Raw genomic sequence first — 15,652 nt, 5'->3', positions numbered from 1 at the left:
TCCCGTGCTGAGAGCCTCTGCTGAAGTTCACAGAGAAGCGGTTTGTGGGACCAGTAGTCACGCAAGCGCACACGGCGGCGGTTCTTGAGCCGACGAGTCTTAGTGGGCGTTACCAATAGAAGGGACGAGGATGCACCGCCTGCTGTGATCTGGCGTCTGCCCTCTTGCGGTGCTCTTAGTCTGTCCCCGCTTTCGATCACCATCTGTCATTTCGGTCGGCCAGCGATTCCTGCACTGGCACGCTTCACACCTTTGAAATATCTGAGCGTATTAGCGGCGGTGACGTATACGAGTGAACTCAGTGACGACAGCGCGGGCGCATCTCTGTCGAACTAATTCCGTGCTGATTCGGCGCACCTAACTCATGAGGCACGTTGGCCCTAGCTGTGGGCAGCTTGATTAAAAGGAGGACCAGTACCTCTGTCTAATGCCACAAAACTGCACTTCTCGCGTTTTCAAGCCAATTTATCGGACCGAACACATTTGACTGTGTATACTGTTCTTTGCGTGTGCACGCGTTTTCGGGGTGTTGCCCTTGTTTCCGTTTTGCCCCAAGCATGGGGCAACAAAAACAGGACAGTCACGTGATTAACCGTAGGGAGCCTCGCTACCCTCCCCTAATTCCTCTTACCTTCTATCAGCTCCGATTCCGACGCTCCGCCTTGTAGACCGCGATTCGGCTTCTTGCTAGCCTCCTGGTCACACCTGTTGGGGTAAAGCGGCCCTCCTTGTCCAGCATGGGGTCCTGGCATTAAGCCGTTCCCCAAGAGTGGATGAACAAACGCAAGATGGATATCGTAGTGTAGGCACTGAATGGAGAGCGCGAAATAACGCGAAGAGACAGCACGACAAGGCAGAGATGAATGGTCTGTGATTTGCGATTTTTATTGGTCTTCCCTCTACAATCACTAGAAAGAAGCGGAACGATTCGTTTGATTAGGTCGAAGATTGTGGAACGCGCAGTGGAGGGAGATGTGGACGCCATTCACAACACTTTTGCTCCTACGCCGAGTCTCTTTAAGTTAAAATGATGCCAGTGACGACTGTGGGAGTGAGCACACTTGTGAAAATAAAAATGAGGGGTGGACAAGAGTCATCAGGCTTTCGCTTTTTTAGTCTACAACCACACACACAAAAAAAAGACACGTGCGCTTGCAGCCCATGCATTGAAAGACCACCTACTGCTTCTACTCTGATAATGAGAGCTACTACCGTAACAGCGTTAGCAAATTTATAGTGACAGAAGGCAGGCTAATGTTTCGTTTCAGGAGCACTTCTCTCCGTTGTTTATGGTTCGTTCTCCAACGCTCTGCACTGCCATTGTAATCCGGGAAATGTCCTGTATGTTGTCAAGGGACATTTTCCCTGAATATTCATCCTGTTGTTCTTTACAACTCGCCGCTATTTGTAGACCAAAAGTGAAAAAACCCTATTTACCAGCCGCTGGGCATCATTACGCAACTGGCTTGCATTATGCACAGTATAGTGGAAAAAGAAAATGGGAAGGAAGGTGTTTTGTGAAAAACTGGCACGTAACATTGATTGCTGCGTTCTGGAAACACCGCACACCATAGCAACCATCACTGGTCGAAGCGATTTCTTGACGAAAGTTGCTGGAGACGGCTTCGTGAGGCAAAACAAATGCATGATTTATGGGTGCCCATTCACGACGATGCACTGTCACACACGCGAGGTAAAAGAAGCGAGCAAGAGGTTGGAGGGGGCCTAGATGTGGCCCGCAGGAGGTTAGATTGTTCTTTGTTTTTTCTTCGGCGCGCAACTTTCTTGATGAGGTTCACACCGGTATGAAGTGACCTTTCCTATTTCTACTGTGCCCACGTCAGTCTCCTCTTGAGTGACGCACCGTTGCAGCATCCGGGAAAGTCACGATCGAGATGCTCGTATGAAATTATGTACATAAAACACGATATTTTGTCGGGATGATCTGGAGAAAACTCTTCTAAGGAAAGGGAGAGGCCGAGAGAAACAGGGCACTATGGCCGTGGTGCAAACATTGGAACGGTGCGTTCTCTCTACTTGTCAAAGCGTCCTTGTAGGAAAAGTCGTCGGAATGGCAAGAGCCACATTATTTTCCTTTTATATCCCCTATCCCAACATAAAAAAAAGGTGCTTTGACAACACATTTTTTCTAGTCACACTTCTACTATTACATATCAAGCCCAAAGAGACGATGCTGTCCTCTGCCGTTCCATGGTCTTGGGTGTAATTATTCTACTGCCAAGGCGTGCTAATTCAGAGAAAAAAAAACATGCCCATACGGAACCGCCAATTGTCGCTATTGCACGTGGGATTCGGAGAATGAGTTTTATCCCTGCGTCCGATCGAAAGTGTAGGGCAGAATGATGCTGTTCACGACGGGCACTGACAGTTGATGACGTCACAGACACCATATTACAAGCATGCTGAAATCCTAGCTTTCCTCTTCACCCTAGTTCGTGATGGATTCTTTGACTGAGACGGCGCACTTCGCTGGCATCTCTGACCGTCCCATCCCACATCTCGAAACAGCAGAACCTGAACGGCCTGTCAAACCCGTATAGACGCCTTCCCGAACCTTCAACAGCAGAGTCCACACTCTGCCGAGCACCGAGATCCTCGATAGGGCACCGTCCAGGACAGGCCACGTCCTCCTGCCAGGACTCGTCCAGATGGGTGAATTCCAATGGCCGCGCATATATGGACACACGCCGCAGGCTTTCTTGAATGCGATTCCTTCTGCTGGCATGCGCGTTGCACGTCCACGGCATCGCCGTCGGATGGCGTGCGAGGGACTAGAGCCGCCCCTCGAAGGGGCAGGAAAAGGCGGGCACCACGCGACGGCGGTTCACTTGCAGAAGTGTTCCTCTTTGGTGACCCTGCACGTCTGGCACTGCACCTTGCAGCACCAGACGAACTTGCAGTGGCACTTCTCGTCCACCTCGCGCACCACCGTCTGGTAGCCGCGGCCGCAGCACAGCAGTCGGCAGCCGTCCATGCCGTAGCTGGTGTTGTTGCACGAGCGACCCGCTGTGCCCAGCACGGCCAGCCTGCGGAAGCGGACACTCGAGTCAGGAGGGTTGCATCACTCGGGGGTTTACGTTATGGTTAATGTTATAATGCACTGTCGAACAAGACAAAGGAAGCACAGAGACAGAAGCAGGTCGCAACCATGTGTCGTGCTCCTGTCAGTCAATCTCAAGACGGTCGTTTTCTCAAAGAAAATTTCACGTTTCACTTAAACGAAAACAAGAAGGCCATAGCCAAGGCAGGATAACGCATGCCTGTCTTATTGACGAAGTAAATAGTAAGCGAATAGGCATTGAGGTCTCTTTTCGCATCAAAATTTTGAAGCGACGCTAGCATCGAGGCAGCCTGGCAGGGACGACCACGAGGCGGAGCTCAGAGTCGTGATGCGAGCGCGAAAAGTGTGAGGTGGAGTGATTGGTTATCAGGAAATGAAGGGCGCGGAAACTGTCTTACTCGGCGGCTGCGTTTTTATGGAGGAAAAACGCTAAGGCGCCCGTGTGCTGTGCGATGTCAGTGCACGTTAAAGATCCCCAGGTGGTCGAAATTATTCCGGAGCCCTCCACTACGGCACCTCCTTCTTCCCTTCTTCTTTCACACCCTCCCTTGTCCCTTCCCTTACGGCGCGGTTCAGGTGTCCAACGATATATGAGACAGATACTGCACCATTTCCTTTCCCCAAAAACCAATTATTATTATTATCGGTGGACACATCAACCTCGTCGTGAGGGAAAGGAGGAATTGGAAGAAAGAAGTGCCGCAGTGGAGGGCTCCGGAATAATTGCCACCACCTAAGGATCTTTAACGTGTACTGACATCGTACAGCACACGGGTGCCTTTTGCGTTTCGCCTCAATCGAAACGTGGGCAAGAAAGAAAGAAAGAAAGAAAGAAAGAAAGAAAGAAAGAAAGAAAGAAAGAAAGAAAGAAAGAAAGAAAGAAAGAAAGAAAGAAAGAAAGAAAGAAAGAAAGAAAGAAAGAAAGAAAGAAAGAAAGAGGTTCCGTAGTGGAGGACTCAGGAATAATTTAGATCCCCAGGTGGTCGCAATTATTCCGGAGCCCACCACTACGGCACCTCTTTCTTCCTTTCTTCTATCAGTCCCTCCTTTATCCCTTTTGCTCAGGCGCGGTTCAGGTGTCCGCCGATATGTGAGACAGATACTGCGCCATTTCCTTTCTCCAAAAACCAATTTTATGATTGGTCCCCAAAAACCAATCATTATTTTCGCCGCGGGTTCAAACCCGGGGACTCTGGCTCAGTTGCCGTGCGGCCTAACCACTGAGCCACCGCGGCGAGTGCCGAGGTGGAGGTCAAGAATGAATTTCTGTCCCGAAACAGTGAAAACCCTGGCCCGTGAAATGCAGACACTACGCTCTGCCTGCCTTATTGTTCCTCGTAATTTTACCCATGATGCAAAACGAATTACCTATTATACGATTTAGCTCTCGTAAATGTCAAGACTATTCTATTTATTGCGCATCAGGGCTTGTGGAACGTCCGATACCGAGAAATGCGCGACGCTTTCTCTCTTCTCCTTTCGTGGAAGCCAACGTAAAGGTGAACGCCAAGGCCAGGTACTCCAAACCCCCTGGTTCTTGGGGCCGCTCCCAATTTCATTTCTGCCTAGCTGGAACAGGCTGCAGATATCGCCTGTCAAAACTGGAGAGGAATTCGGCCGCCAGCGGCAATGACCGGCGAAGGTTGGGCGCTTAGTACCCACCAAGAGGGATTAGTGTCAACGGGCCATCGCATAGATGAAAACTGATGATAGCTCAGGACTGAGCTGCTACTTCTCGTTTTCTTTGCCATGGAATGCTGCGTGCCGTGTGCATCGCGCTACCGTATCGAGCCCCACTGGATAGTGTGTGCTTGCGGCTGCCTCATCAGGTATGAAGCGGCATACGTGTCTGGGCCCCATGTTGAAGTAGAGATTAAGCTTGTCTGGCACCATGTACGCCTGCTCGTACATAGGATGTGCAGGCGCAATCCTGCTACAATAAAGAACAGAAATAGGCTGTTGCTACTAAATGTCCAATAATCATTTCCTCTTGCAATGCTTTAACAGCGTGTTCAAGCTGTGGGGAGTTCACGTTGAAAGGATCAAGCGGGTGGGAAAAAAAAAACTTCGTAGGGCGCTAGTTGTACCTGTGCAACAAGGTCTGCGCGGAGAGGCCATCGAGGTGCGTGGCCTTTCTCACAGCTTTATGTCGGCACAGGTGCATAGAGCGTTTCGCTAGCATAGCATGCGCAGTGCGTAGGAAAAGGGAAGCGAGCTCTCACGTCTCGTTGCGGGTGCAGTAGTCGGGCGACTCCTCGAGGTAGACGAGGTCCTTCTTGCCGGGCTTCTTGACGTCCCTGAGCACGGGCCGGAGCCGGGGCCGGCGCTTGCGGCCGCCCGCCCTGGCCCCGGCGCGCAGCGCCACGTGCGTGGCGCCGTCGAACTTGACCGACAGCGCGTCGCCCACGGCGCGGAACGGCTTGAGGCGGCGCCAGCAGACGCGCACCGAGCACGAGCCGGACACGCCGTGGCACTTGCACACGGTCTCCATGGAGCGGCGCAGCGTGCGGCGGCCGGCCTCGTTGTTGTGCAGGTTCATGAGTCCCGGCGCCGTGGTCGGGTCCTCGCCGGCGTCCACGAACTTGCGGCTGAACTGGGCGCCGAAGTTGATGTCGTCCGAGCAGCCGCCCCACTCCCAGGAGCCGCGCGGCTTGCGCTGCCGGATGGCGCTGTCGCAGCCGCACTCGTTCAGCTCGCCCTTGCTGCACGCGCGCGTGATGCTGTACGCCACGCCCGCCGCCGACACGCCGTACACGTACGCCTTCTCGCGGCTCACTGCGCAGGAAGGGTGCACCGGTTGAGACCAGGAACCGCTGTATGCGACCACGACCACATCGGCATTCGGATCTCCAAAGGATGGCAACAATCAATGCCCGATCGGTGTAAGGCAGAGAGGAGTAATATTGCTACTGCGACATGCCACATGAATGGCACCACCTCGTCTGCGACGCTAGAAAGATGACGCGCGGCTAGGTAAAGAGAGCTGGTAGAAGAATTAGGCACTGTAACAAGGTAACCAAGGGGGCAACTTGGTGTGTATCAGACATAACTTCACCAGCGAAAGTGAGAGAACACCAGGGGAAGAACACAGGACAACGCTGGACTAGAAACTGCGATTTAATCGACACACGGCCAACCTAGGTCGCCAAAACACGCATGAGTATCAGACGCGGTATAAAACCAACACAGATGTGGCGAGTCACCGAAGAATGAATACACGTTCGAGTTCTGGCGAACAACAAAAGACAACTATTTTGTCTATCAACCTTACACGCGCAAAGTTCTGCTCAGGAAATTAAATTCCTTGTTCGTGAGTAGCAAAGACGTTGCACTGAGGCACGTCTCAGTGCCTTGCAGTTGTCTTTTGTTGTTTGCCAAAACTTGAACATGCATCCATTCTTCGGTGAGTCGCCACATCTGTGTTTTCTTTTTGCGCGTCTGATACGCATGCGTGTTTTGGTGACCTAGGTTGGCCGCCTGGCCTGAGTCGCTTTGGGAAGTTAAACCCAATAGAACCAAACTTGGCACGAATGCAGCGTTTGCCAGGGCATGAACTAACATTATACGAACAACTATACCACGCCAACGCCTTCGTTGCCTTTTTTTCCAAAAGAAAGGTGCGGGTAATGTTTATCATCTCCTGCAGTGCATTGGTTAGCACAGACAAATACAAATGGCATATGCTACCTTGGCGATATAGTTGCAATGCGAACTGTAATTGGTTTGCTGGGAACAAAAAAAAAATTGACCGACGACACTTCTCGGCAATGCAGCTTTTGAGTGCAGCTGCTGGGGTATTTGAACCGTAGGCGACTGCGTACGGAACCTGCAGTGCCGAACGGAGGCGGCTCTGGATTTCGGCTCGGGCAGCGCACAGCGGTCCGCCGCCGCTCTCCCACCTGCGGCCTCTTAGCTTATGCCTCCAGAAATTGATAATTGCAGCGTAGAGTCGTGTATGTGACCATCCCAGGGTACGTTTTCGTTTTTTTTTTAATGAAAAATAAACGGCCTGAGGCAGAACATGCGCAATGTCTTGAAAAGACTTTATTGTCAGTGGTATTCGCGAGACCGGATTGCGGTGCCACGGACTTGAAAGGTGTTTCTCGTAATGTGATTAAAACGTCTCATCAAGGAACGGTGATAAGGATTCGATGACGTCATCGCTTATATAGGACGCAAATTATTGCGGTCAATAACTTAGCCAGCCTGTGTAAGACTTCTGGGCTTCGGAAAGGGATCTAAAAAGCGAATCTTCTAATAACACACAAAAAAAATGGTTTCTGTCGTCCTGGTGGAAAAAAAAAAAAACGAAGTGGCGCAGCGAATCGGACAGGCGCGCATATCACCGACTTACACCAACGTATCGAACATTACGGGCCACACTAGCGAAATGCCACTCGATGTTGCAAGCGTAAATATATAACCTTGATATTGCAGCAGCATCCACATTGGGATCGCTCTAGACCTAGGCTGAACAGCAGGGAGGTCAGGCGCTAGCAATACCGCTCTTGGCTTTGGTTGATCAAAAAGGAAGGCTCAGAAATGAAAGGGAAGGCAATGAAATAAAAAAATAGAAAAAGCAAGAACGCATAGAGGAGTAAGTGAACCGCGCCCTTCGAACCGAGCGCGCACCGTTGGCAAAGTCATAAAGACGAAACCCTGTCCAGACACGCGGAAGGATCCCCCACCCCAGCCTTTAACGACAACCGTATAACACTCTGTAATATAGCACCTTTCAACGCCCGTGTCGTCGTCGGCGTCGAAAGGAACCAATTTCCAGCGGCGGCATGCCGCGCGTGCAACCACTCCAGCGCTGAAGCCGTAGACGGCGCGCACACAGGAACCGACAACTCGGCGGGGATCGAAACGCGCACCGCCACCCATACGTGTATACCGGGGGGACTCATTGCGACCGGGGCCGCCCCATTTTACGAGCCTCATCCCAAAAGAGGAGGACGCTTCCCCATCCGTGCCACGTTATTCGCACGGCTCTGCATGGACGAGCAGTGCGGGCCCTCATTTCGCCTCACCTCTGCAGACAGGGACGGCTCTTTCCCTCCTCTCCCTTTCTCACACACACAAAGTGTACAAGGGCAGAAAAAGCGTTGCTCCCCACGAGTCCGAGGCGATGGGACAAGGTTGTTAAACTAGCACCGCAGTCCCGCAGAGACCGCGGATGCTCCGCAGGCGGACTGTGCGTGCTCCCCCGCGCTTTTAATCTTGTGACGAGTCGCAACGCATGCTGTTTGTAACGCGGCGGCTGTCATCCGGCCCGCGTTTCCCCGCGACCAGCAGGGAAAGTAGCGGATTGAGCCGTGGCGCGGAAATCTGCTCTAGTCAGGCAGGCAGGATCTGTCCTCTTGCACCCCCAGCGGGCGCGTCCAGGGGAGTTGAGAGGTGTACAGAGACCGCCGGGGGAAAGGAAGCGGAGGGGGGGGGGGGGGGAGAGGGGGTGACTTCACTGAACGCCGAGCAGGGAGCCAGGGTGAGAGAGGGCCCCCCTCTCCGGATTTTCATTTAAGGCCGCTGACTCGTGCTGCGTCGATGACTCTGTGCGAAACTGAAAGCTAGGGCTTGGGGTGAGGACAGCTGGCAGGACACCAGCTGTATTAAGGCTTGGGCTCTTCTTGCATATGGGTACAGCTGTTCTAGAAAAGGTGTGCGCTTTGACTACTACAGAATGTCAGTACGGAGCGCCACCTGAGAGCATACGTTCAAGTCACGTTTATCTAGTGCTATGATACAAATTGAGTGAGTAAGGGTAGAAAGCTCAGGACACCATCGCCTGAACTACTGTAACATTTAATGAGACCGCCGTCAATTTTTCAAACTTTCGATGCATTTAATTTATTTAGTAGTAGTGTGTAAATACACCCCATTTGCCAAAAGTAATTAACCACCATGACCGCGGGAAAAGTAGGCTGACGGCGAAGCGGCGGCGCTGCGGTCGCCAGTTCACATCGTCTGCCGGGATAGCCCCTGTGACGTGAAACTGAGGAGTCGCTATCCTCCTCAGCATGATAATAGGTATCCTGGTAGCAAGAGATGCGGTAAGGGCAGTCTGGTTGCTTTTGGCGAACATACTTCAAGAGGCATGAAGAGAGCAAAATGGATTAGGAAACATACACTATTTAAAGATACCCCAGCTGAAATCAAGACTAGGAAATGGACTTGGGAAGTGCAGGAATTGCGAAAGAAAGATAACCGACGTTCCCTTAAGGTATAACGTAGTGGATTCCAAAGGAATAACCGTATCAGTGGGCGACAGATAGTCATGTGGGCCGACGAGATTAAGAAGACTGAGAAGGTCAGGGTGAATTGGAGGTATACTGGAGATGCATTTGCTTTGTCCACCAGTGGACATGAGTAGGCTGCTTCTGATGATGAGGGGTTTAACATCCAGGAGCTGCGCATGGGCTATGGGGGACGCCGTAGTGGAGGACTCCAGATTAATTTCAATTTCGACCACGTTGTTTGTTTGTTTTTTTTTGCGTTCTCTGACATCGCACAGCACACGAGTGTTATTGCACGGCTGGGACTCAATCTGACAACCTTGGGCTCGGTAACCCAACTCCGAAGCACGTGAGCCACCGCGGAAGGTCAAGTTGTACTTTGGTTTGGGCTAGCTGGTTCATTTATCTGGAGTTGATTCCGAGAAGGGTCCATTTAATTTTTACCGTCATTTTTTGCGCGAAATCCTTGCTGGGCTTGTATGATTCATTGTTGTGCCGAGCAACGATGAATGACATCGTATGACTTTCATACACACATGCGCTTTCCGACCTCGTCTGTCAGCTATCCACGGCATCTTTCGGGGCTCAGGCTCGACAACCTTGCCAATCTCTTTCTCATCCGAAAGGAATTCGAGCTGCTCATCGGTTGGAGAATCGTCGCTTCCGCTGGCCCCCACGTACCCTCCCGATTCGCAGGCTGTGTCGCAAGCGCCTGTGCTTCCCATTGATACGTTCGGCGTGCCGTGCTGGTGTGGCAGGCGAGGGAGAATGGCGCGCGACCATAATAAACCGACGACGTCGCGAAGGTTGGAAGTCGTTCGCAGGCCGCCGGGGCGCCCACCCCACGTGGAGCAACAAACAAGCCGGCGCGAATGGTCGGTCTTCGTCGGGCGTCGCCGTTGGCGGTCCGCCGTGAAACTGACTCGGGACCTCGTCGCGGCCTCAACATGCGGGGACCGGGCATTTATTTACTATTTCGCCCGAGCGTTTCCTATTTTGGTCACCGCTGCGCCTTCTTTCCGACACAGGCTCGGCGTACGCCATGTTTTCAGCACGTTGCACATCTACAGATTCCATGTATCTCTTTATATATGGCTGACTGCAGCAGCCGCCTAAAGGGCACGTTACAGCAAAACTGTCACCAGATACCGGTACTCACCTAAGGGGCAGAAACGTGGAGGTTAACGAAGAGGGTTCAGCTTAAGTCAAGGACAACGCAACGAGCCATGGAAAAAAAATGATAGGTGTAACGTTAAAAGACCGGAGGCGAGCAGAGTAGGTGAGGGAACAAACGCGGGCTAATGACTTCCTATTCGAACTCAAGAGGAAGAAATGGGCTTGGGCAGGGCATATAATGCGAAGGCAAGATAATCGACGGTCCTTAAGGTTAACGGAGTGGATTCCAAGGGAAGGCAAGCGTAGCAGGGGGCGGCAGAAGGTTAGGTGGGCGGATGAGATTAAGAGGTTTGCAGGCAAAGGGTGGATGGAGCTGGCAAAGGACAGGGTCAATTGGAGAGACATGGGAGAGGCCTTTGCCCGGCAGTGGGTTTAGCCACGCTGATGATGATGATGATGATGACCGCTTTATTTTGTCGCTTTTAAGGGCAACGTAAGTGTTAACATCCGCTTGGCTGCTAACACGAAATAATCGTGCTTTCGAGTGCTTCGTTACAAACTGGCTTTGGTCCGCATTTTACTTACAAGGGCACGTAATTCAAGAAGTTATTTTCAATCGCTTTCCTGAGATTCGCGGTCGGTTTCAAAGTGATGTTTTCGAATGTATACGCTCACAAAAATCCTTATCTGCTGCAGTTCTCTGTGAGCAAAGTTAATGTCGAAGCATCGCCTGTGACAGAGGCGCTATTCTGTGACTGCTGGAGCTGTGAATGCTCCTAAGCTTGCGCAGGTTACAATGCTACAATGCTCCAATCTATAACTTGTAATTCTCCTCCTTCTGCTCACTTTACACAACCGGCAAATTTAGCATCTCGGTGCTAGATTGAGAAGGCTTCTATTAGTTAATAGTGTTGCTTGAATGTCTGACGCACCGGCGTCGTCCAACCAAGACAGCCGACAGCACAGATAGAGCAGACATAAGACAGCCAAAGAGAAAGGAGCCTGCCATTACAAAGCACGCTTACGTCAGAGAGCCTTTCGCGGGTTTGCTGTGGAAGGCTAGGCGTTGATGCAGAGCTGTGCAGAGCAGCTGGCTCCTGCCCGCTATCAGTGCAATGGCCAGCTAAGTTTCCTACATACTGACGACGCACGCGGAATGCGGTCGCCGATACAGCGTCTGGCGAAGGCTTATTTCGACGTGCACTGAAAAAAAGATTGATGGGACATTTAAGCTCCGCCTGATGGGTATGACGTGATATTTAATGCGTTAATTGCCAGATATGCACAAGGTCATTCTCTACTCAACATTCATAGATCCCCGGGAGTCCTCATACCACTCCTGGCGCAGTGGTGCAGCGTTTAAGCGATGCGCTACTGCCCTGCGATAACAGGTGCTCTATGCGATGGAGCATTTGTGACTAGGTTGCTCTTTCTGAGCGACCAATCCTTGATTTAACTGCGACCTGCCACTGTGGGCAGTGTGCTCACTGTCCGGTGGGCAGGTTGTTGTGATGCCGCAAGGTCATGTGACCAAGGTGGCCCACCTGCCTCCTAGGTCACACCACCTGGCAGAGCTATGCTCGTGGCTTTTCGCTCACAACACCGACAACGCCGACACTGGATTTTATGGTGAACGGGCCTTGTAACGCTATTGTGTTAAAACAGTACACGTTTGACCGCAAGGAAACTCCCGCGAGACTGAGCGTGGTTTGCTCCAACATCAACCTGCACGTGATTGACAGAATTTGGAAGCACTTGCAGGGAGCAGAGTCACACCGGTCACACGCGTGAAGCAGAGCGTAATACGGAGGTCTTCGGCCGATGCCGAAGGAAAGCCAATGAACAGACAGGAGGGGCGAAGGAAGTCTGCTTCGCAATAGAGTTTTGATGAGGAGGGAGATAAAATGAACACGGGGTCTCGCAGACTAAACACGCGGGCGAAATTGCTCTCTGGTCAAACGGGCAACTGGGTTGCGCACCTAAGATTTATGAATCACTCGTCCGTAAACAAACGCCACTCAAGAGCGCCAGGCGTGCCAGCGGCAACATGTGAGGGGGAGGAGAAGGAAGAAGAGACGAAAAGTACGTCTACTCTTCGCTCTTTGCTCGCGTGGCCAGTGTTTACATTTGCCACGAGAGGCTCTTCGGCGTCACGTCAGGTTGCGCCTTCTCCCGTGATTCGCGAAAAAGTTATGCTGAGTCTGCCTGTGCAGAGGTCCACTGCACTAACAGCTTGCCGAGCTTGCTGTGCGCATATTAATTCACGAGAAAAAGAAAAGAGGCCGCCGCGAGATGATCAATCTTGCTGTTTTGAATGTCAAGGTCTGACTATCACGCGATGCGCTTACAGCTACGAGTACCGGAAGCCGGAAACGCCACTGGCGTGTCCGCACGACGGTTAGTTGCAGTTGCAACGAATCGCCATTAACAACCAGATTGAGCTGTAGAGAGAAACGTGGTCGAGCACTGATATCGCCGACATGACATTGCTGCCACGCAAGTGAACTTTACAGTAGAGATATAAGACTTCAGTTTTGCAAAGAGTGTACAGAATTTCCAGATGTTATCCAGTCACTTGGCTCATGTGACAGTCGCTGCACGATTCTGCAGGGCTTAACCGCTGTGCCTCTGCGCTAGGCGGAGTACGCGGACTCCCAGGGATCTATGAATGTCAAGTAGAGAATCATCTTCTGCATATATGAGAATTAGCCCATCACGCTGTCGCGTCATACTCTTAAGGCGGAGCTTGAGTGTCGTCTCCAATTTTTTATTATCTTTAGTCAGCTTCCATCATTTTTCAATGAAAACGGACCTTTTTACTTTCTTCAATTCAAGCATTTACAAAATGATGTAACATGCATTTTAAATATTCTGAGATAAAAAGTAAAAACTTAGCACTTTAAATTTTGAAAGAAATCTCGGACGGCCTTTCTAATTAATTTATGTTGAAGCAATAGCTTTTTGTTAAGTTGTTGATCTGGTGATCAGTCTAAAAAGGTTTCTGTTATAATTATTTTGTGCTTTTGTATTTGAATATATTTATATTTATCAGGAATGTAAATAATGTCGTGTTAATAAAACCACCACAGCGCTACAGCGTTGAATAACTCAACGAGGTAGCAAAAGTAATATAATACTGGGTCATTCGCAAAGGTGGTGATTTTTGGTCCAAATTTGTAACGTCCTGCGAAGCAGTACTTCGTGCGACCCATCTCCCAGCAAGCGTGGTTTAAAGGAAGAAAATTTGGTACCAACTTTATATAGTATATTTGGTGATATGTTTGCGATCATCTCGCAAATTGGGAAGACCGCCGAACGGTGGCGCTTTACTTTTCAGCAGGGAACAAAACAAATATTTTATTTTGGAAAACTTAGCTAAGGTTGAAGTTTTCGGTGGCAAAATAATAATAATAATAATAATAATAATAATAATAATAATAATAATAATAATAATAATAATAATAATAATAATAATAATAATAATAATAATTGGTTTTTTGGGGGGAAAGGAAATGGCGCAGTATCTGTCTCATATATCGTTGGACACCTGAACCGCGCCGTAATGGAAGGGGTAAAGGAGGGAGTGAAAGAAGAAAGGAAGAAGAGGTGCCGTAGTGGAGGGCTCCGGAATAATTTCGACCACCTAGCTGGGGATCTTTAACGTGCACTGACATCGCACAGCACACGGGCGCCTTAGCGTTGTTCCTCCATAAAAACGCAGCCGCCGCGGTCGGGTTCGAACCCGGGAACTCCGGATCAGTAGTCGAGCGCCCGAAATTTATTTTTCGTCAAAATTAGGAATGTTTTCCTCTCGCTAAAATGAACTGATGATAAATGAAAGCAACACTGCAATATACATTTGGACCAATACTGACTTGCTCTGAGCTATCAGTGGCAAATATTGATAACTTAACGCCGCGTAAGACAGACGATACCGAGCATGTGCGGTAACCACGTAAGTTTATGAATCAAGAGTTCTGCGCTGAAAAAAGAAAAAAAGTAGTTCGCGGCTCGGACGCTGAGTGCGAAACTGACAAGGTGCACTGGGGTATTTGGATTCACGGGTACAGGCTACAACTTTTAGTGCGGCCAAAATTTGCTTAATTTCTTTTTCTCCACACTTCTTTGTTCCGTATGCTTCCTGGAGAGATAAAGATCCAGTAAACGCAGAACAGGGCGCTGAGCAATATCTGCGAAATCTTTCGGGTAACTTCTTCCCAATTGGAGCTCAGGTGCGAAATTGCCACTACACTGTGTCGTTCACGTGATCTGCACCTCCGCTCACATCATTCCTATAACTTTGCGGAATAAATGATGCTCGATAGTCCTGCATCGGTGCTGCCCATGAGTCGACTGAAGTGGATCCATGTGGGCTCCCTGAGTTTTCCCATGCATTCGGAAGGTAGCGTGTGGTGCAAGCAGAGGGGCTGCCGTCGGCGCGGGAGGGACGCATTCCCGGCGGTCGTAAAGCGCCGTCGCCTACAAGCGGCGCGCGCGTCAGCGTCTGTCGCCGGGAGTCCTGCTGTTCCTCCCCCCTCACTCCGGGCGCGGTCCGATAATCGGCCGCGATGCTTGCATCACCGCGGGGCCGTGGGCGTCGGACAAGCCCCGGCCCCTGGTCGTAAAGATAGCGGGCCCTAAAGTGGCCCCGTGTCTGCCGCCAAACGTGGCGGGCATGCAAAAGAGGGCCGCTGGTATGCCGCCTCGGAGGACCCGCGAAGGAATGCCGCCTTCGGCAGCGGGGACGTGTCGCATCTCGACGGAGCATACCGCGCGCTCGGCAGTGTACGCCCGCGGAGCCCACGGACGGAGGAGCGAGAAAGGAGGCTCTCGGGACGAGTTCGCCCGCCCCCCCCCCGCGAGAGCTAATTTCTGCTCGAACCTGCGAGACCTGGGGGTAGAACACGCGCTGGTAGTGTGAGCGAACACGGGTATACCGGAGTCTGTGAAACTGGACACGGGAACCAACGAAGAGAAACCTGAAGCTGGCCGTGCGACGACGTTCGGCAGCACTCCTTCCAGTCTTCCCGCTGGGACAAAACTGAGAATTAACCAGAAAGTATGTACAGTCTTTTTCAAAACTATGTAAAGTCCAAGGGGTCTGCTTCTGGGGCTTGCAGCGCGGCTCCTCTTGCATACCCAGGGGCCCTAATCTCACGAAGGCGGGAGGAACTTAGGTCCTCAGCCCTCCAAAGCTTAGGACTGTCAAGTGGGCTAAACA

General features: G+C 51.1%; 1 protein-coding gene across 1 annotated transcript in view; it reads right to left on the bottom strand.

Moving 5' to 3' along the window:
• Positions 1-861: 861 nt before the first annotated feature.
• The window catches only part of LOC144125945 (protein Wnt-4-like), a 50,788-nt gene continuing 35,997 nt past the window's right edge, over positions 862-15,652 (bottom strand). The window contains exons 3-4 of the mRNA XM_077659775.1: positions 5,305-5,857; positions 862-3,047 (exon numbers count right to left, since the gene is read on the bottom strand). Coding sequence (XP_077515901.1) covers positions 2,846-3,047; positions 5,305-5,857 — 755 coding nt within the window. The 3' untranslated portion in view covers positions 862-2,845. The remainder of the gene's footprint in view (positions 3,048-5,304; positions 5,858-15,652) is intronic.

Source organism: Amblyomma americanum, chromosome 3 (assembly GCF_052857255.1).
Source record: "Amblyomma americanum isolate KBUSLIRL-KWMA chromosome 3, ASM5285725v1, whole genome shotgun sequence".
Classification (NCBI taxonomy): Eukaryota; Metazoa; Arthropoda; class Arachnida; order Ixodida; family Ixodidae; genus Amblyomma; species Amblyomma americanum.
The sequence above is the reverse complement of the archived record's forward strand: the minus strand, read 5'-3'. Positions and strand labels throughout refer to the sequence as shown.